The sequence below is a fragment of the Rosa rugosa genome, chromosome 5 (genome assembly GCF_958449725.1).
Source record: "Rosa rugosa chromosome 5, drRosRugo1.1, whole genome shotgun sequence".
In the NCBI taxonomy this organism is placed as follows: domain Eukaryota; kingdom Viridiplantae; phylum Streptophyta; class Magnoliopsida; order Rosales; family Rosaceae; genus Rosa; species Rosa rugosa.
This window is the reverse complement of record NC_084824.1, coordinates 30,984,651-31,004,718: the sequence shown is the minus strand read 5'-3', so window position 1 is coordinate 31,004,718 and position 20,068 is coordinate 30,984,651. Positions and strand designations below refer to the sequence as shown.

General features: G+C 39.0%; 2 protein-coding genes across 5 annotated transcripts; one reads left to right on the top strand and one right to left on the bottom strand.

Annotated features, from left to right (window-relative positions):
- Positions 1-1,702: 1,702 nt before the first annotated feature.
- Positions 1,703-3,867, top strand: LOC133710316 (zinc finger CCCH domain-containing protein 4-like). The gene is made up of 3 exons (XM_062136358.1): positions 1,703-2,150; positions 2,236-2,459; positions 2,860-3,867. The coding sequence occupies exons 1-3, from the start codon at positions 1,776-1,778 to the stop codon at positions 3,737-3,739; spliced, it is 1,479 nt and encodes a 492-aa protein (XP_061992342.1). The 5' UTR covers positions 1,703-1,775; the 3' UTR covers positions 3,740-3,867.
- A 1,021-nt stretch (positions 3,868-4,888) lies between these two features.
- On the bottom strand, positions 4,889-12,148 carry LOC133710773 (uncharacterized protein At3g49140). 4 transcript variants are annotated; one of them, XM_062136906.1, is made up of 13 exons: positions 12,010-12,148; positions 11,449-11,572; positions 10,686-10,917; positions 10,401-10,503; positions 10,243-10,307; positions 9,516-9,632; positions 8,767-8,862; positions 7,976-8,129; positions 7,543-7,652; positions 7,163-7,312; positions 6,180-6,275; positions 5,289-5,434; positions 4,889-5,156 (listed from the first exon to the last, which is right to left on the bottom strand). In XM_062136906.1, exons 1-12 carry the CDS (start codon positions 12,041-12,043, stop codon positions 5,321-5,323), a joined length of 1,395 nt encoding a protein of 464 aa, XP_061992890.1. In that variant the 5' UTR covers positions 12,044-12,148; the 3' UTR covers positions 4,889-5,156; positions 5,289-5,320. The 4 variants fall into 4 exon arrangements, with proteins under 4 accessions (XP_061992890.1, XP_061992889.1, XP_061992891.1 ...); XM_062136905.1 differs by having other exon boundaries at positions 4,889-5,139; XM_062136907.1 differs by having other exon boundaries at positions 4,889-5,139; positions 10,686-10,905.
- Between the last annotated feature and the right edge of the window lie 7,920 nt (positions 12,149-20,068).

Below are 20,068 nucleotides of genomic sequence, written 5' to 3'. Positions count from 1 at the left end.
CTCTGGTTGCGACTGCAGCACGGAAATCAAGTGTTGGGCCGGGATCTCTTGAGTCCAGCATGAGCATTGGGTCTTTGTACCCATTTTTTAATTAGTTTTGTTTTAACTAGCCTATTACTATGCGAGATTAGTTCATAGTTATGAGCCCACTTTAAATAAGTGAGCGATAAGTTCAAATATAGTTGGTCTATCCTATGTACCACTGTGGCTCCTCCACGAATTCTTGTTTGACCATTGTTATGTGTAAGAGGATGGGTATGTAATGACCTTCTTGGCATGCGCTATTATCAATGAAATTTCATTAATTAAAAAAAAAATGATTGACTTACTAAGTAGAAAAAAGAAAAAGAATTAGAATTGCAAGAAAGGATAGTTAGGGTAATTTGTAAAAAAAAATTGAATTAAAGTAATTAAAAAAATAGAGGGGTGTGCGAATAGAGAAAATGAGTGTGTGAATAGCATCACCCTAATTATACTATTATTTAAGCAAACATCCTTTGTCAACTAAGGGGGGTGTATTCAATTTAGATTTTAAAAGACTTTGTTTGAGTTTTTATAATCCATGGATTTACTTAATCCACGGATTGTTTAAATTCTATATGGACTCTGATTGATTCTAATGGATTGATTTACTAGTATTTGTTTAGATTTTACAAATCCTTATGATGTTTTTAGTAGGTTAATTTTTTTTTCTTCTTCTTTAATTAAGCAATGGATGTATGGATCCAACTATAATGCTATATCAATGAGAAGAAAGTATGGCAATCTACCATTCTTTATGTTGTGTATAATGATATATGAACAATAAGATAAAACTAACCAGCAAAAATGTTACACAAAAAATAAAGTAGTAAACTAATGACATAATTTATTTCATATCTAATTTACAAAAGAATCATGTGTGTATGTATCAACTTAATAATACCATTGAAAGTGAGCTTCATTAGCTAAAAGGATTAAGGCTTCTAGAGCTATAGTGATAAAAATAAAATAAAAAATTATTAGATGAGAGCAGAGGCAGAGGAAGATAGTGAGAAAATAGGTCTAAGACAAAATGGATGAGTGTCACCTATTGAGACCTGCTTTTTATTTTTTTTATTTTTTTGGGTGAAGAGGTTCTTCATTTTTTGAGTGAGAAAGAATCCATCAAAATCTTTTGGGAAGTGGTTGGATTGTTTTTGAGTTTTGATATGTATAAAAAGCACTATAAAATCCTCCAAAATCTAGCATTTAATGAAATCCTTAAAAATCCGTATACTTTTGAATATCAGCAGATTTGAATGTATAATTTTAAATCTTAATTGAATACATCAAGATTTTAAAGGACTGTTTAAAATCTCAGTTGAATACCCACAGACTTTTAAAATACAAAAAAATCTTGTAGACTATTAATTGAATACACCCCCTAAAACAGAAACCTTTTAAAGATTAAAAAGGGAAATTGGTCCTTACGGTACCTGAACTTTTGTTCCTTATAAATTTCGGTACCTCACGTTTTGGAAATATCATAACGATACCTGAGGTTCTGACTCCGACCGAACATTAGCATTTAGAGCTGTTAGCTCCGTTACAGAGGTTGCCGGCTGACAATTTTTCAAGAGCACTTTTGTCCGTTCGTATTTTAATTAATTATTTTCTTTAACCAAATACGACTTATCAACAGATTTTGAAAAAAAAATTGATATAAATAAAAGCTGGGTCGTCATATTTACTGCGCGAGATTAAAGCAGTAGTCAAAGTGTAGTCTTTGGAATTTGGGCTAGGTCATATCTTCGATGGCGCACAGGTTGCTAAGGAATGTGGAGGCGGACGGTTGGGAGCGATCGGACTTCCCCATCATCTGCGAGTCATGCCTCGGCGACAACCCCTACGTTCGCATGACCAAAGCCGATTACGACAAGGAGTGCAAGATCTGCACCCGCCCCTTCACCGTCTTCCGGTGGCGCCCCGGCCGCGACGCCCGCTTCAAGAAGTCCGAGATTTGCCAGACTTGCAGTAAGTTGAAGAACGTCTGCCAAGTCTGCCTCCTCGATCTCGACTACGGCCTCCCCGTCCAGGTCCGCGACACAGCTCTCGCCATCGGCTCCGACGACGCCATTCCCAAGAGCGACGTCAATCGCGAGTTCTTCGCCGAGGAACATGACCGAAAGGTAATTGGTTTATTTTCAAACCCTAATTCTAGTTTAGATTTTGGATTGGGTTTAATTGGATGGATGATATTATTATTGAATGCAGGCTCGGGCTGGAATCGATTATGAATCGTCGTACGGGAAGGCGAGGCCGAATGACACGATTCTGAAGCTGCAGAGAACGACGCCGTATTACAAGAGGAACCGGGCGCATGTGTGCAGTTTCTTTATTCGGGGCGAGTGCACTAGAGGTGCTGAGTGCCCTTACCGGCACGAGATGCCCATCACTGGCGAGTTGTCTCAGCAAAATATCAAAGATCGATACTACGGGTATACATGCTTTTCCTAATTTTTCATTTTATTCTTGTGCTTGATTCACTCTATATTAGTTACTTGAAGCTTTTGCTTTCGTGCGGCGATGATCATCGTTTTTTTTCTAGTTTTTTAGTGTTGTTCCCACTCGATGAAATTGATTCATCGAAATTATAAGAGAAGAGAGTGTCAGATAGTAGTAGTTACTTTGCATTGTTAACTAGATCATGAAGTCGTCTTTTATTCGGAGTTGGAAATATGTATTTGAACATAGAATCTTTTTTAGGTTTGGTAGGTGATAGATGTGAAGCCTGCAGATGAAATTTATATTTGTAATATTTCAGTCACTTTTTTACACATGCACTGTTTGGATTTTTAAATATTATGGTGTTCACTTTTAGTCTTAATTTATTTGCAGAGTCAATGATCCTGTGGCAATGAAGCTACTTAACAAGGCTGGAGAGATGCCCTCCCTGGAACCGCCGGAGGATGAAAGCATTAGAACCCTGTATGTGGGTGGGATTGATGCAAGAGTCTCTGAGCAGGATTTAAGGGATCAATTTTATGCTCATGGCGAAATAGAATCTGTTAGGATGGTGCTCCAACGAGCATGTGCTTTTGTAACATACACAACAAGAGAAGCTGCAGAAAAGGCCGCAGAAGAACTCTCCAATAGGCTGGTGGTGAAGGGTTTGAGGTTGAAGTTAATGTGGGGTAGGCCGCAAGCACCGAAACAGGACTTGGAGGGCACAGATGAGGCTAGGCAACAGGCCGTGGCTCATAGTGGCTTGTTGCCTCGCGCAGTCATATCCCAACAGCAGAGCCAATTACAAGACCAATCTGCACCACCAGTGCAGCACTACTACAACATCCCACCTCCAGCTTCGCAGGAGGGAACGTATTATCCATCCATGGATCCTCAAAGAATGGGTGCAGTTGTTCGATCGCAGGATGGAGCTCCAAGTGGTCCCAGAGGGTCAGGTGAGAACAGTTCTGGTTCCGAGAGGCAGCATTATGCTTTTCAAAGTATGGCTCCTCCACATGGTCAATATAATCAGCAGTTTTATCCTCAACCATACAGCAGTTATATGCCTCCACCACCTTATCAGCAATACCCTCCGCAATATCATGCTGCAGTGCCACCACCACCATCCTTGCCAATGAATCAACATTACCAGCATTCTGCAACACCAGGGACTGCACCCTCAGGTTCTACATCGTCTGTACCTGCACAATCCAATTCTGGACCTTCCGAGTCTGGCTCTGGGCCTGTGCCAACAGGGTCATCACAGCAGTGACAGTACCCTTGTATTTGTGCTTTAATATCTTGGTGTAAACACAGTTATGTGGGAAAAAGTGGCCTTTGTCTTCTGGAATCCTTTTTTTTGTACGATTCTTCAGGAAAGTAATCTGTTTCTTTCTTATACTTTTTACCTTTTCCAAGTTGAGGATCCCTCTGTTAATACCGGTGCATTTACTTGATTCCACGAAGTATATATGATTTGGGAACTAATTCTATATTATATTGAAGCATCCCTCTCCCTAATATGAAACAGAATCACTCTTGAATATCGGTATGTACATATTGGCAGAAGCTTCAGTAGCGGATTCTTTACATATGATTCTTCTTAATAATGTTAGTTGACTCACTTGACTGGTAGTTTGTATACGCTTGACGTTGGCAGGGCGGCTTAACGAACTGTGGAGTTACCGTGAGTGAACAACTGAGCATTGGAAGTCGCTGTCTGGAATGCATGTGGTGTGTAGATTAGTGCGGTGGCTTTGCAGACAGAGTCTCCTTTCACCGCTGAGTTATTTGCTTTAAAAACATGTCTTGAATATCCATGGATGTGGGCAACTCGGTTGAATATCCATGGATGTGGGCTACCAAATACTAGTGTCGATCATCTCATTATCATGTGGGAAAGTGAGGAGTTCTGTTGCCCATAGCTTGCTGTCTGCTTGTACTTTTTTTGTTTTGTTTTTTGGACAAAGTCTGCTAATACTTCAAGAGTTGAGTAAAATGTTTCATATTAGGAAGAAATTAAGACGCGTCTCAAATTAGGATTAAATCAAGACATGTTTCTTTGATGAAACAGAAATTTGGGATGACAATTATTCTCGACTTAAGATCAAAAAGCATTTGTAATTAAGCCGATTCTGATCTGTTTCTTTGATGAAACAGAAATTTGGGATGACAATTATTCTCGACTTAAGATCAAAAAGCATTTGTAATTAAGCCGATTCTGATCAGTTAGCTGGGTCTAAAATATTGTCCAGGGTTGAGGCAATCATATCTTCAGGCATCTAGTAACCTATATTCACTTAAAAATAAATAATAAAGGTTGCCCTTCTCATCTTGGATGTAGATAATATATGTCTGGGTAAAACTGCGCATTAAAAAAATTGTTGCTTGTAACATAATTGATGAGCAAGATTGTCTTCCCTCAATGAAAATGCACCATTTCTTTGATGAAAAATAGATAAAAGAATAAATACAACAGTGGACAAGATTATTGTTGTTTACATTGTCGCGTTTTATTCTGTGATCTCTTCCAAAAAGTACCTGGACAATCTGCTATCCCCATTTTCCAGCTTTGCCTTCATTTTGGTGCAGATTTAAGCAGATAATCATCAGAGCATTAACAACGGTGTTCCAGGTCAAAGGAGCTACAGGTTATTTATCATCTTCTTTTCCCTATGACCAAACATTTTCTGTGAGAAATAAGATTTTCTTGTCATGATGCTAAAAATTGAAAAAATAAATCAAGGCAAAGAGACATACCAAGAGTGAAACAGCGAGAAAAAAGATATCAAAGGTAATGTACTAGGAGAACAAATAAATACCTTTCATTCAAGACTGAAGCACAATGATAGAATTAGTACGACTCCACACCCTGAAAATTATTTCCTTGACTTCTCAACTTTTTACGGCGAGAGCGTGGGAACAAAAGTTGCTCAATCTGTTTTTCAGCTGCAACTTCAGACTTGGCCTGCACATACATGCAGAGAAACCCTTTAGTGATATGTGCAGCTAAGTTTGATACTATTTTTTTTTTTTTCCCTTCCTTTCTAGATGAACCATCAACCTGGAGTTGAAAATTTTTGTTTAAACTGTATGTTCAGTGAATGTATACGAGTAATTGGGTTAAGGGAGTCCTGCATACTACAAGAGTGGATAATAAATCCACAATGTTAAAGATACATTTGCAACGCCAAAGATGCCATTCCCACCTCCCTTTTGTGGGGATCATATTAATCAAGCTCAGAGTTCTTAAAATATCCTTCAAAGCAAAAGAAAGCAATCTCTGAAAAAATATTGTCTTCACCCCAAAAAAAGAAAAGAAAAAGAGTTTATATATGACAAAATCAATGAGATCTTTCTATCGTGAGTATATGCCTATCACAACTAACTGAAAACTATTGTGACCCAAAGTGAGATGAGAAATGAGTTCAATTTCCAAGGGAGAAAGGGGGTAGATAAATAAATTGAACCTTCTTTGTTGTAAATTTGTATTGAATACCAAGTATTTCAAGATTTAAGTAAATAAAAACTTAAGCGCCCACCAGGATAAAGCTAAGTCCGTAGTCAAATAAAAATTGCATGCATAGTGAGGAGAAAACAGCATGATACCATTAGGATCAAGTAAAAACTCAAATATAACTATTAAGCCGAGTGCATTCCTTCATGTACATAGAGCCTGACGAGTGCATTACGATTAACTGCTTACTGCTTACCCGGACTCTGAAGGGAAAACGATGAGTTTGTACTTCTGACCCTGAGAAGACTCTAACATCCATTCCTAGACTGTCAACCCCGATCAAGTGAGCTCCCTACAAAAGAGTAGAGTTATTCAACGACCACCTCAATTCAGTTATTTAAATCTGAATGTAGCAGCTAGCAAGCAACTAAAGAATCTTTTTAAGAGTTTTGGTACAAATATAAGATATAAGTACACAGTGAGTCGGAAATCAGCAGAGACATTCTTCCTAAAATCCGGTAAATATCAAGCAGCCTCCATTATGAATATTAGCAATAAGAATGCAGGCGTACTCCTATTCAAAATGACTGTTTCAATTACAAACTTCAACCACTGAAGATATTCTAGGTATAGGGTTGGAAAGCTTGGTTGATTGAGACTCTTCTCTACCTGTACATGTTCTTGTGTTTTTTTTTTTTTTTTTTGGTTTCAAGACGTAGAAAAAGATACCAATTAGTAACCCAGAAAAACACAAAAACAGAAGCAATCAGAAAATACTAAAAGCCAGCCCCACTTCACAACAGCCAACTGATTCATCATAATAGAAGAGATGGACTGGTCCCTAGAATAGCAGCAACTGGAGCCCATAATACACTTGATCCTAAAGCCATTCCACTCCCAACCTCTCTTCCCGTTTTTCTATCACCCATTTTTAGGTAATTCATAATTCCAGACATTGTCAGAAGTTTAGGGCAGATAGACTAATGTTCTCTTGACCGAAACCTGGAATGTTAAGAGGAATCCCCTGGTATTTCAACATTAAGGTTTCCTAGTAAAGTTCCCACAACTTCAATTAGTATGAATAAGTAAAATGAACAGGTTTGATTAATTTGACTCATATGTGGAATCTATCACACATTAATGGTCAATATATACTGTTTTTCAATAGTTTTTTTCCGTGTATACTAAAACTTTGACCCTAAATGCAGCTTATATACAAAATAGAAATCAATTAGTTACCTCAACTTGAAGTCCTTTTCTTTTGCATAAAGCTTTAAGAGCAACATCGCATCTAATACCTCTTTCGTTGAACCGTTCTACAATATCCGAGATAGAGTTTATAAGAAAATCAGGTTCCGCATCTTGAAAATCTTGTAGACTAATTGTGGACTGCAAAGGTCATAAAATGAAAAATAACATAAGAAGAGACTTCAAACTATCTCAGTTCAAATTTGTAAAGAAAAGTTGCATATTTGTGTCCAATTAGCCAGCATAAAACACAGGCAACATCTTTTTGGACTTCAATTAAAAATGAAGATGATGTTATTAGCAGAACTTTCATATTTAAATAGCAAAAGTGAGAAAAGTAGAATAGATGGCAGTAAAAAGTTCACACATGCCTGAACACCATATACCGAGAACAACTCTATTCTCATTATCTCCAACCGGTAGAGTGTTGAGCAATTCTTGCTTCGGTCACTTTTGGAACTAATGCTCACTCCTTTTCCACCTAAACAAAAATTTAATTTTGGTTAACTTGAAATGGCCAGCTAATGTCAATTGTAAAAATGAACAGGCCAGAACAAGATTTTCTCCTGATTACAATTCATCAGCAGACTGATTGACAATGATACTCATCTAGTAATGTAGAAATTAATGACCACAAATATGGATTTCATGATACAAACGAGCACGGTCGGAAAAGAAAATGGCAACAGAAAATACCAAATTGTTCACCCTACCCATCTAGAGAAAAAGCTCATTTTACTCAACCCACAGTCCGGTGTATCAGTTTAATTAGATACGCATTCCAGTAATAAAGAAAAAAAATACCTTTCTCATCCGAGTTGTAATAGTCGCTATCCTCATAATGAAATAGTCTTCTTACATAAAATTCTTCATCAGCAAAAGCAGGTATGAGGCATCCTAAAATAGAAACACCATTTGATGGGTGATCCATTTTTCTGTCATGTCTGATATTGATGGCCTGTGAAAAACATGCCTAAAGGTAAATGATCTATAATATGTGAAAGCAATGTCAAAAAGACCCGAATATTAAATGATTTTTTTCCTATATCATATCAATTTTTTCATAAGAGTTAAGACCATATCTATTCTATGAGCATATATTTTGAAACCAGTGTGTTTAAGTTCGTTCCAAATAGCCATAACTTCACCCAGCTTCTAAAAGTATGTTCCCCGCCATATAATGAAGAAGCAAGCCTAATATTTATTTATTTACAATAATAATTATTATTATTATTACTATTTTATATTTTTATAATTTTTTGTAATGAGCCACAGATTATGGGATTTAAAGCAAGTCAAGAAAGTACTGCTTGGCTTGAGAGTACCACTTATAAACATACAAGTGACTGCAAAAACATAAATGGCTCATAAGAAAGTTCATAACTGTAGAACAGAAGGCCCTTGGTCCGAGTGGCATCTCCACAGGGTCCACACCATAGCTGAAAATGGAGCTACAACAACGGCTATAGCAAGCAATGATGAACATTATGCAATATGATCTTATCCAAATCCCTTGTAGAATATCTGGAACTACTCGCTCATGATTAACAATTTCAATCATCATACATCTACTGATCAAAACGCAAGGTAATCACCTTTGTTAAGCACTTTGCAAAATAAATGGGATGAATCAAGGTAGAAGCATCAGGTATCTCCCAGTCCAGAACATCAAAAGCTTCAGATTCTACAACCTACGTGAGCAAAAGAGGCATGTGAGCATGAACTATAACTTAATATTGAAATTTAGAAATGTAAGCAACAGATTTAAGAAAAAAAAAAGATAATTCTTAACAAGGAATCATGCACAAAAGTTTTGGTAGACTTATTTATCCTGTAAACTATGCAACTATGTATTTGAATACCCAGGAAACTCATCCAGAGTTCTGTGTCATCAAAAAAAGTAGACTACATGGTTAATGGGGACAAGTTAGCCAACCAGCCCAAATAAAATTTATAGTCTTTGGCTGGATTTAGGTTGGCTGGCTGAAAATGCCCGGTAATCCATGTAGATCAAATTCATAGAGACAGATGTTTGGCGTTATTCCTGCAATTTATCTTAAGTTTATTTGTCATTGTTAAAAGGGATTTCCTTGCTAATAATTTGAGGTCCAAGATCAATCACATGAACCATAAGGACATTCAGAATTTGTTTTACCATTACACTTCAACAGTACCATGTTCTCTTCATCAAACCAAATAAGTAACAAATTCTACTTTTCTTTTCTGCCCCCAACACCCACCCCCCTATCTTCCATTCCTACCTATGTTTCTGGCACCTCCATCCAATCCAAATAAAAGGGAGATTGTCATATTTTTTCTAAAAAGCACGACTATCTTTGCTAACCTCTAGATAATCATCATCAAAAGGAATATCGTCACTGTTCTGGTCATCTAGAATGCTGAATCCTCCAGTTATTCTTCCATTGTTGTGTACAGGGATATCCATTCCAAACAAAGCATTCTGAAGGCAATGCACTCATATTATCCAAAAGCATAAGTATTGATACGGGAAATATAAATGAATATTTAAATTTACAATCTGAACCAGAATAAGTCCACTATCTAGGCTGATATAGATGTTGACATAGAATTTCTTTAACTCCTATAGAAGCAACTTTTTTTGCTGCACTATGTAAAATGCATATAATTAAGAACACATCAGTACCAAAATGGGAAAATCCAGGATTTATATCCTAGAATAATTTTATAAAATTGACTTTATGCAATTACCTATAGCAGTCAATCTAAACATTTACTTTACATCAATGAAAAACTATGGTATTTAAAAATCTCTCAAACAACCTAATGAAATACAAACAAATGCAAACTATTGTGTATGAATGTCACACACTAGCCACACACACACACACACACACAGATTGCTGATATAAGACCTAGAACTGCCACCAAAGAATATTTTACTAAATCACTTAAAACCTTTTTCCTTTTCCAACACACTTGAGGAGTGGAGGGTAATTGCCCTAGTTAAGAGTTACTCAAACTCTGAAAGAATTAGACCTGAAGGGTTTCCATTTATGTGAGAAAAAACATATAAGCAAGAAAATGCTCACCACAGGGTTACTTGCTGTAGGATCTTCTAATATGTTCGCATCATCAAACAGTTCAAAATATAAATCTACAAAAGTAATTAATAAGATGGAATTAAAATCAAGAGTACAACAAAAACAAAATATAAAGTTATGCATTTCAAGATGAGGATTCACAAGACCTCCATAATCGTCGATAACATATTGAAACTCAGCCCAAGAAATTTGTTCATGTGGTTCAGAGTGTATCTTCCCAGGGAAAACCAGCAAAGCACTGTCGTTAGCCTAAGGCAGAAGGAAAATGTTTAACCATGGATGGTAATGACACCAAGTAGATTCATAGTTGACTCTAGGTATTTTGTCCCGCAAATAGATATAATACATATCATCATCATTGACCAACTAACTGAGATTTTGGAACTCAAACTATAAAATTAGTAAACAGCCTTTCTCTAGAAAACAGAGACCTCGACTGTTGTTCTTGCTATTTCAGCAGAGGTGAGTTTAGTGTCTCGGACCATTTTGCACGCTTTCAACTCCTCAAGAGGATGATAGCCCTGGTTAGTCATATAACTAGAAGATTCAGGAGCAGAATCCGAGAAATCCGCCGCAACCGAAACTTTGGAAAGGCAAAGACCATGTCCAATAGACAGCCAGTGGAATTGTGTTGGTCCAACTAACGGATTCCTGCACTTCAAACTGTAATAGAACTCAATTTTCTTTGTACCAACTAGAGGGTAAACTTTGTTTTAAAAAAAAAAAAAAAAAGGTTTAAGATCATGACATACAGATGAAAATCTAATGAAAGTGTAGAAAATTTTGCTGCCAAGTTATGGACCTACGATCACAGACTCACTCTTTTAATTACTCATAATTCCTTCATTTTCAATTTACACCTAAAATTCCATTTCTAATTTAAAAACTTCATACCCAAATGCTGGGTAAATTTGTAGAATATTAGGACTAAAGGAATGAAGTTCATTCCCTCAATAAGAATTAAACGTGCACCAGAAGTTCTAAGCAAAGATAAAACTCATGTTCACTCAAGCAGACTTAATTTCATCTAAAGGAAGGCATTCTTTTCATTCCTCTATTTCTCAGGCAACAGTTACATTATACTATTAAAAGCATATTATACTCGGTAAAGACTACCCCAAAACATACTACATATTCTGTAAAAAAAATTAATGACTCTGTAAATAAGAAAAATCATCATAAACAAAGCTATACCTTACACCCAGAGGATCAGGGTATCTTCGACCATCAAAATGAGGTTTCATCCAACTGCTTGAGATCCCATGTCTTGTCGAACAACAAACTCCTTCTGTGTGGCATGAATGGCAATGGGAATGACCTGAAAACACCAATTACAACAGTTTCAAAAGTGTCCAGCGCTGAAAAATTGAAGGTTTCAAGTGGGAGCTAATGCAAACAAGAAACCACTTGGTGAAAATAATTCACTATTAAATCAAGTATCCGACATGACAGTAACTATTAAGTTAACAGAACAGGACATGATTAACAGCATGAAACTAGTACTTGCAGCAATCAATCATTTTTTGCATGTGGTATTTCTTCAACAACTATAGCTTCCCACAAGCATTAAAGCTAGGCACTTTGGAAGCAAAAGGCGAAAAATCGAAATGGGCTTTGTGAAAGGCATGCAAATCGAAAAAGGGTATTTCAGGATTGGTGGGTTCAGTGATTGCAGTAAGGCATGATCCGACATATATTGGATAGAAAAACAAGAAACCCAGATGGAAAAGAAAAGAGGAGTGTGATCGTGATTACCCAAGGGAAGAGAAGAAGCAGCTGCAATTGCCATGAGAGAGACGCAGAGTGGCGGAGTGTGTCGTATGATGAACGGTTATTGGTGGCTGAGTATGTCCTATTGTCGTTTGCTTGGATGGTTTATACTTTATGCCTTGACATCTTCCTCTTACCAAAAGCTTCTTCTTTTTTCTTTTTTTTTTGTCTCTTTTTTTTTTTTTCGGTTACAATAGGAGCCCACAAAGGCCCAAAAAACAAGAAGAAAAAAATTAACTAAGGAACAGCAGTATTCCCAGTCTTTCTAAGTCTAGAAACCCCATCAAGATCATCCAGGAAGGCATGCACAACATGAACAGGAGCATCCTCAAATGTGATAAGACCATGAGCATGCTCAATACTCATTTTGGCTAAGGCATCAGCAGTCATGTTGCACTCTCTAAAGATATGACTGATTCTAGAATTGTCCAAGGTTGAAAGGAAATGATGACAGCCATCAATGAGAGAACCAAGGGGGTGCAGAGATAAGTCAGACCTTTGCAAGAGATTGATAAGAATGGCAGAATCAGACTCAATTTCCAGATTGGAGATGAGCAGATTCCTAGCAATCTTGAGACCATAGTACAGCCCCAAGCTTCCGCGTCTAGAATAGCACCAATACCAAGATTAATCTGGAAGCCAATAATCCAATTGCCAATATGGTCTCTAATGACACCACCAGCACCAATCATACCAGAAGAAGCAATTCTTGTGCCATCAACATTAAGCTTATAGAAGCCTTCAGGAGGCCTTGTCCAAGAGAACAAACTACAATCACAATTATTGGACACATTGGTTTTGAAAGCAGCCATTTTCCATTCAGCAGCAGAGTCAAGAATAACTTTCCCAGGATTGATAGGGGGAGTAAAGGTTGGGTCAAAGATCTGTTTATTCCTCCATTTCCAGATAAACCAACAGACACCAACAAATAAGTTGCACCATTTAATGCCTTTATGAGTCAGAGACTTACAATGCAGTTGAGCAGTGATCCAACCATGCCAGTCAAGGGAAAAGGAATTAGAAATGGAGGTGGCCTTAGGAATATTAGACCAAATGTGTCTAGCTCTGGGACAATCTCTGAAGAGGTGAAGAAGAGTCTTATCGGCAGAATTGCAAATAGAACAAGAGCTGCTATTGGTGAAACCACGCCTAGCTCTCTGAACATTGGTCAACAATTTTTTGTGGAGAATCACCCATATAAAAGTCTTTTGTTTAGGAGGGATATCGAAACTCCATATAATTTTCCAATGAGGATCAGCAGGTTTTGAGTAATCAAAAATGGAGTTATATGCAGACTTGACAGTAAAGCAGCCATTGGAGGTATTTTTTTGTCTCTTTTTTGGTTTCGGGTTGAAGTGGTTTTCTTTTCTTTTTGAAATATCTATTACGTCGTTCAGCGAGTATGACAATAATCACGATCCGTAAAAGTGGTCAAAAGAGTTATTGAAACATACATTTAAGAGCATCTCTAACAGAATAGTCAAATCCACTAATGGTAACAAAAGACATACATAATTATTTTAACTCATAAATCTTATCTTACGTATAAATGACAGAGAGTTTGGTTGTCAAATTTGACAGCACACATCTATATTTTTAAGATTATGCCAAAAACAACAAAATTGAAAACCTCAAATAACAAGGAAGCTTCTACTATCAATCTTTATGCCACGACATCTTCCTCTTACCAAAAGCTTCTTTATTTTATTTTTTTGTCTCTTTTTTGGTTTCGGGTTGAAGTGGTTTTCTTTTTGAAATATCTCTATGCAATTTAGAAAAAAGAAAATTATTATTTGAAAAATAAAACTTTGTTCAAGTAAATCCAGAATATGTGTCTGGCCCAAACTCGAGGTTACTTGCTCTAGTTGAAATAGAGTTTATATTAGAGATATTCTCGGAGAATCTTAGGAAATATCCAATCAATGTACAATTATGTTTCCATGTACAACTCTATCTCTATGCTTGTAATCCTCTATATAAAGAGGCTCCTATTATCAATGAAAGTACGACTCAATTCTCTCCCAATTTCAGTTTTCCTTAAACACGTTATCAGCACGAAGCCCTAACCCAGAAACAAATAGCCAAACCCTGATTCAAGAAGCTAAAAACCTTGAATCCGAATACAAAACCTTGAAGCCTTTTCTGCCTCTACCTCAAACCTTGAAGAACTCGATCCCAGGAGTCCAGAACCGGCGACCGCACCCCAAGAACCGGCCGGAAACCCACCGAACCGGCCACCGGAAGCTCCATACAACTCGCAGCAAATATTTCACCGGATCACCATCTTCCGGACCTCCAATTTCCACCAAATTTTGTACAAAGAAGCTTCTCCACCTAAAGATTTAGGAACCGGAATAAATATCACAAAAACCGGCCAAAATATTGCTGAACCGGCTGACTGAATGTCCGGCAGAAGGAAAAGAAGGAAAAAAAAAAAAGGGAGGAAGGAGAAGCTGCAGCCCAGAGGCCCAAGCCGAGCCCAAGCCTAGCCCAAGCCAAGGCCCAAGCCGAGCCCACAGACAAGCCACGTCAGCAGCCACGTCATCACTGGACCCCATTGCCACGTCAGCAGTCAACGCCGGTCAGCTTGGTCAACGGTCAACAGCCGATCAACAACCGCCGACAACTTTTCCGGCCAGTTTCCGGTAACTTTTCCGGCCAATTTTCCTGCGACATTTTTCCTGCCAACTTTTTGCGTCAAGATTTCCGACAATTTTTCAAGGTAAACTTTTCTAAAAGTTCCCGTTTTTGAAGTTTTTATTACTTTTCTCTTCTTTTTCTCGGAGACTTCCAACATCCCTTCTTCTACCCCCCTTTCTTTATCATAGGGGAGACCGAATTAAGCCGAACTGTGGAGGTTCGTGCTCACTCCAAGCTTGGAACTTGTAGAGTCCTCCAAACTTAGAGTTTGTTGAGATAAAACGATCGACCGCAAACATCATTGTTTCGATCTAATCCAACCCCTCTTGGAATTGAATTTCTTGGAAGCGACTACGCTCGGAAATTCCTAATTTCTTGGAAGCGACTACGCTCAGAAATTTTATATGTTTTTGTGGTAGCTTTTTCCGCTCCGAAACTAACCTTTTTCTTGTTCTCTTTCAGGATGAGTAACCTGAACAAATTGGACTTTGCTCCATTGGGAACAACTGGCTTTGAATATCACAGGTGGGTTCGTGATATCCGCCAGCATCTCAAGGCTGATGGAATCTTGAATACGATTCTCGAGCCTAGCCAGGACGTGTTAACTTTTGAGCAAGCTCAAGCTTTGGAAGCAAATACAGCAGCCTTAGAGGCAAATAAGGCGAAAGCCATCATCCTAAAGACTCGTAATATGGATGATTCGCTCCAGTACGAGTGTATGAATGAAGAAGACCCTAGAAAGCTGTGGGTCTTACTCGAAGAAAGATTTGGCAACGTCCGTGACTCCCTGCTTCCTGACCTAGAAGTGAGATGGCATAGCCTCCGCTTCTGTGATTTCGAGTCAGTTCTTGACTACAACTCGGAAGCACTTCGCATTAAATCCTTAATGGAATTCTGTGGTAAAGAGATCACAGATGCGATGTTGATTGAGAAGACTCTCTCTACCTTCCCCGTCTCTGCATTGATGGTTGCTAAGAACTATCGAATCGATGTTACTGTAGGACGGATCACAAGGTTTCATGAGCTCACTGGAGCTATGAATGCCGCTGAAAAGTATGACAACATCCTTGTGAAGAACTATAATTCGAGATCCGTGGAAATAGAGTATATTCCGGAATCCAATTATAGTCGCGCCCCTAAGAGAAGGCGCCAAGAGCGAAACCCTAACCTTAGGGATAATTCTGGACGTTCTGGTCCATATAATCGCTCTACTTGGGAAGGTAACCGCCAATACAGGCGAACACGGAACCGAAGAGGTCAACGTGGAAAGAGAGAGGGAGGAAACGCCTCTGGCCATGTTGGTGGCACCACCAACACTAAGAGTCATCTAAATGACGCTTTCAAAGCCCCTCAATCAATGGAGTTTGAGCAAAGAGATGTATGTTCTCGATGTGGAGTGTCTGATCATTGGGCACACATTTGTAGAGCTTGTGAAGAAATTGTCACCGCCTACAAAGCATATTGTGAAGCAAGAGATGCTTACTATGTGGAACAAGAAGATTAAAAAGATGATCTAGAGTGAAGGGTTGAAGACTACAAATCTGGCTGGGATCAATAGATCGCCAATTCTGTTTAAGTCTTTATTTTCCAAGAGATGTAATAGGCAATTGTCATATACTTTATAGTAAATGCCATTGGTTTAGTTTTTCTTCACATAGGCTCATCCAAAATGAGTGTGATGTCTAGGAAGGTTTTGAGATAAGTGGTACTTAAGCGAGCTTTGCTCCACCGACATCTCTCTACTCACCTGGTTATATTTATTTTGGAGTTACCGAAAGAAGCCAAACGACTACCTTTGTTTTGCATTCGCTGACATTTGGATTAGATTCTCCTAATGGTTAAGAGACAATGATGTACTCCGTTGACTTACAAATAAAATTTCGAGTTCTTTTCATTATGACTCAATTTTGATTCTGAGCATATTACTTTGTGACTACGATGGCTGGGCCATCAATATTAATTCAAGGACATGGAATAGCCCAAGTTCCCCCTGCCAAATGGCACCTTGATTACTGTCACAGAAACTCTCTACGCTCCTAGGGCAACTCGCACCTATGGATAGCCAACGGATTTCATGCGAAAATGCATGTAGAGAACGGTAATGAGTTCCTTTGTAATACCTCTAATGATTGCGAACAAAGGCACATCTTAGAGAAGTTTATGTGTCTCTCTAGTGGACTCTATGTCACTATTCGAGCTATTAAATCCAATGAAGTTATGAGAGAAGATCTCTTGGATTTAGACACATATTGGCTTTGTCACGATAGGATAGGTCATCCTGGTCGTGATATGATGCTCCGTATACTAAAGACTTCACACGGACATCCATTCTTCAGAGTGAGAAGAAGCAAGAATCGAAAATTGATTCCTGGACTTAGCAAGACTGCAACAATTGCAGCATCTGGCGCTGCAGCCGTCTTGGGGCGCCATAGGGCTGCCCAAGTCCCATGTGATGACGCCATCAATGGCGCCAACCATGAGCATGACACCATGGTTGTTCCTCCCAATGGCCATGACGCCATACCTACTAATTCCCATGGCTCCAACGCCATGTTGGGAGATGTAGTCACACACTTTGCTTCAAATAGCGTTTCAGATGTTCAGACCTAACCAAAATTCTCATTGGTTGCTTCTTAAGCCTCTCGCTCATTTTACCAAGCCCGTTCCTTAGGGAAATTAGGACTGAGACCGTCCTATGCAAAGGATATGAAAATACTCATTATGTTCTTACATAGAATCCGTAGGGATTCTCTGGACTGATTCAACCAACTTGCGGACGTTTAATTATCTCATGATGTTGGTTGACACGCAAACACGCTGGTCACGTGTTGTGCCATTGTCCATTTGTAAATGTTGCTTATGCTACACTCCTAGCAAATATCATATGACAACGGGCTCACTCCCCGGATCTTCCTAATTTCGTCAATTAGACTTGACGATGCTAGAGAATTTACATCGAAGACTTTCGATGGTTATTGTATTGGGACTGATGTTGGACATCATATTCCCATGAACACACCCAAACGGTCTCGCAGAAACGACTACGATCGTAGTCCGAACATTGGTAATGCGCACCAATCTCCTCATATCTGCTTGGGGTGATGTAATATCACATGCAGCTATGCTAATTCGTCTACGACCCACCGCCACTCAACCTACCTCTGCGTTACAGCTAGTGACTGGGTACAAGTATCGTACTTACGCATATTTGAGTGTGCCTTTATGTGCCAATTGCGCCGCCACAGCGCTCTATGACGAGTCCTTACAGACGAATGGGCAACTCAGTTGGATTTGAGACTCCAACAATCGTCCGCCACTTAATGCCCTTGCTAGGCGATCTCTTTACCGCTAGATTTGCGGATGTCACTTTGATGAGACAGTCTTCCCGTCGTTAGGGGGAGATAAGAACACGAATGTTCAACAGGAACGACAGGAATTGTCGTAGTCTGTCCCCACTATGTCTCATCTCGATCCCTGTTAAAGTGATGAGATCACACAAATATGCTGCAAACATGCCTGCAAGGATGGACGTCCCTACGAGAGGACGTAGCGCCACCCTACACAGAGGTAGGCATGGTGCCAACGCCATAGAGAGTGGCACTCTGGCGTTACAGGTCATGGCCCCAGCTAGGATGCATGGGAGGCCCGTGGGTTTCGAAGGATACTTTGGCACATTGCAATCCTTTGATCATCGACACTCAAAATCCGTCTCATGAGTATCTTCCGGGTTATGGTTATGGTTATAGTTGAGGGACGCCTCAACGTCAGAACCTATTCCTGAGAATATAGAGCTCTATAAAAATTACACTAGTGTACATGAGATATGGGATAGAAACTCCATCATAACTGATGATGTAGTTGCGCATTTCGTTGCGCATGAGTTTGTTGAGTCAGATGATATCGAACCACGCTCCGTTGATGAATGAATGCCAACGTAGAGAGATTTGGCCTAAATGGAAAGACGCAATCCAAGTTAAGTTGAATTCTCTAACGAAGAGGAAGGTTTTCGAGCCAGTAATGCAAACACCTCCTAACATAAAACCTATTGACTAATGGGTCTTCGTTAGAAAGCGTGATGAGAAAAAGAGATAGCAATCTCGCCTTATGGCGCAAGGCTTCTCACAAAACGCCCTGGAATCGACTACAATGAGACATATTCTCTCGTAATGGATATCATTGCACTCCACTACCCTGTCAGTTTGGTAGTTTCCGAATAACTGAACATGCAACTTACAAATATGGTCAATACGTATCTCTATAGGGATCTAGATACGGAATATACATGAAGGTTCATGGTGAACTTCATTTACCCAAGTCAAGTGGCTCTAGACCACGGAGCACGTTTACAAAAAGGTTGAAACGCTCGCTAAAGTGACTACTTGATTGGGAAGGGATATGCCCGCGCGTTTCCATAACAAGTTTCGGATTCTATCTCGGTTCATGTTGGACATGATCTTCATTGGAAGCCCTTAAAGAGTTAAGGGAAACCGTTGAACACTTGAAATCCGATTTTGAGATGAAGGATTATGGGAGAACACGATTATGTCTCGGTTTGGAACTTGAGCATTGTGTCGATAGATGCTTAGGCATTTTGACAAGGTCAAGCCTTTAAGCACCCCCATGATCGTCCGTAGTCTTGATCATGAAAAGGATCCTCTTCGTCCAAAGGATGATGACGAAGATGTGCTAGAGGCAGAAGTGTCTTACTTAAGTACAATAGGCGCATTATTGTACTTAGCTCAATGCACAAGACCGGACATCTCATTTTCAGTGAACTTGTTAGCTAGATATAGCTTTGCGCCAACGCGACGCCATTGGATTGGTGTAAAAGATATCTTTCGATACTTGAGATGTACGATTGATATGAGCTTGTTATATCCCTACAAAGAGATGATGGATTCGGACCCATCACACACCGGGAACGCCGCCAACACTGGTCTGCGCCCACTATCCCCATCCCAAAACAACATGTGTTTTGGACGGTTTTGCTGATGTTGGGTATCTCTCTGACCCACACAAAGGTCGTTCCCAAACTGGTTAAGTGTTCACCATGGGTAAAGACCGTGATATCTTGGAGGTCTACAAAACAGACCCTAGTCGCTATATCTTCGAACAATGCAGAGATTATTGCTCTTCACGAAGTGATTCGTGAATGTATATGGATTGGATCCATAATTACGCATGTTCGAACAATTGTGGTTTGAAGTCTACCACAGATGACCTACAAGCATTTAAGATAATACTGCTTGTTTTGAACAAATGAAGCAAGACTACATCAAAAGCTACAACACCAAGCATAATCAGCAACAACAGACTCTCCTCAAGATCAAAGTGAACTAGGTTCAATCTGAGGACAGTGTGGTGATAGGAGCATTTTAATGTGGTATTTTAATAGTTAATTCCT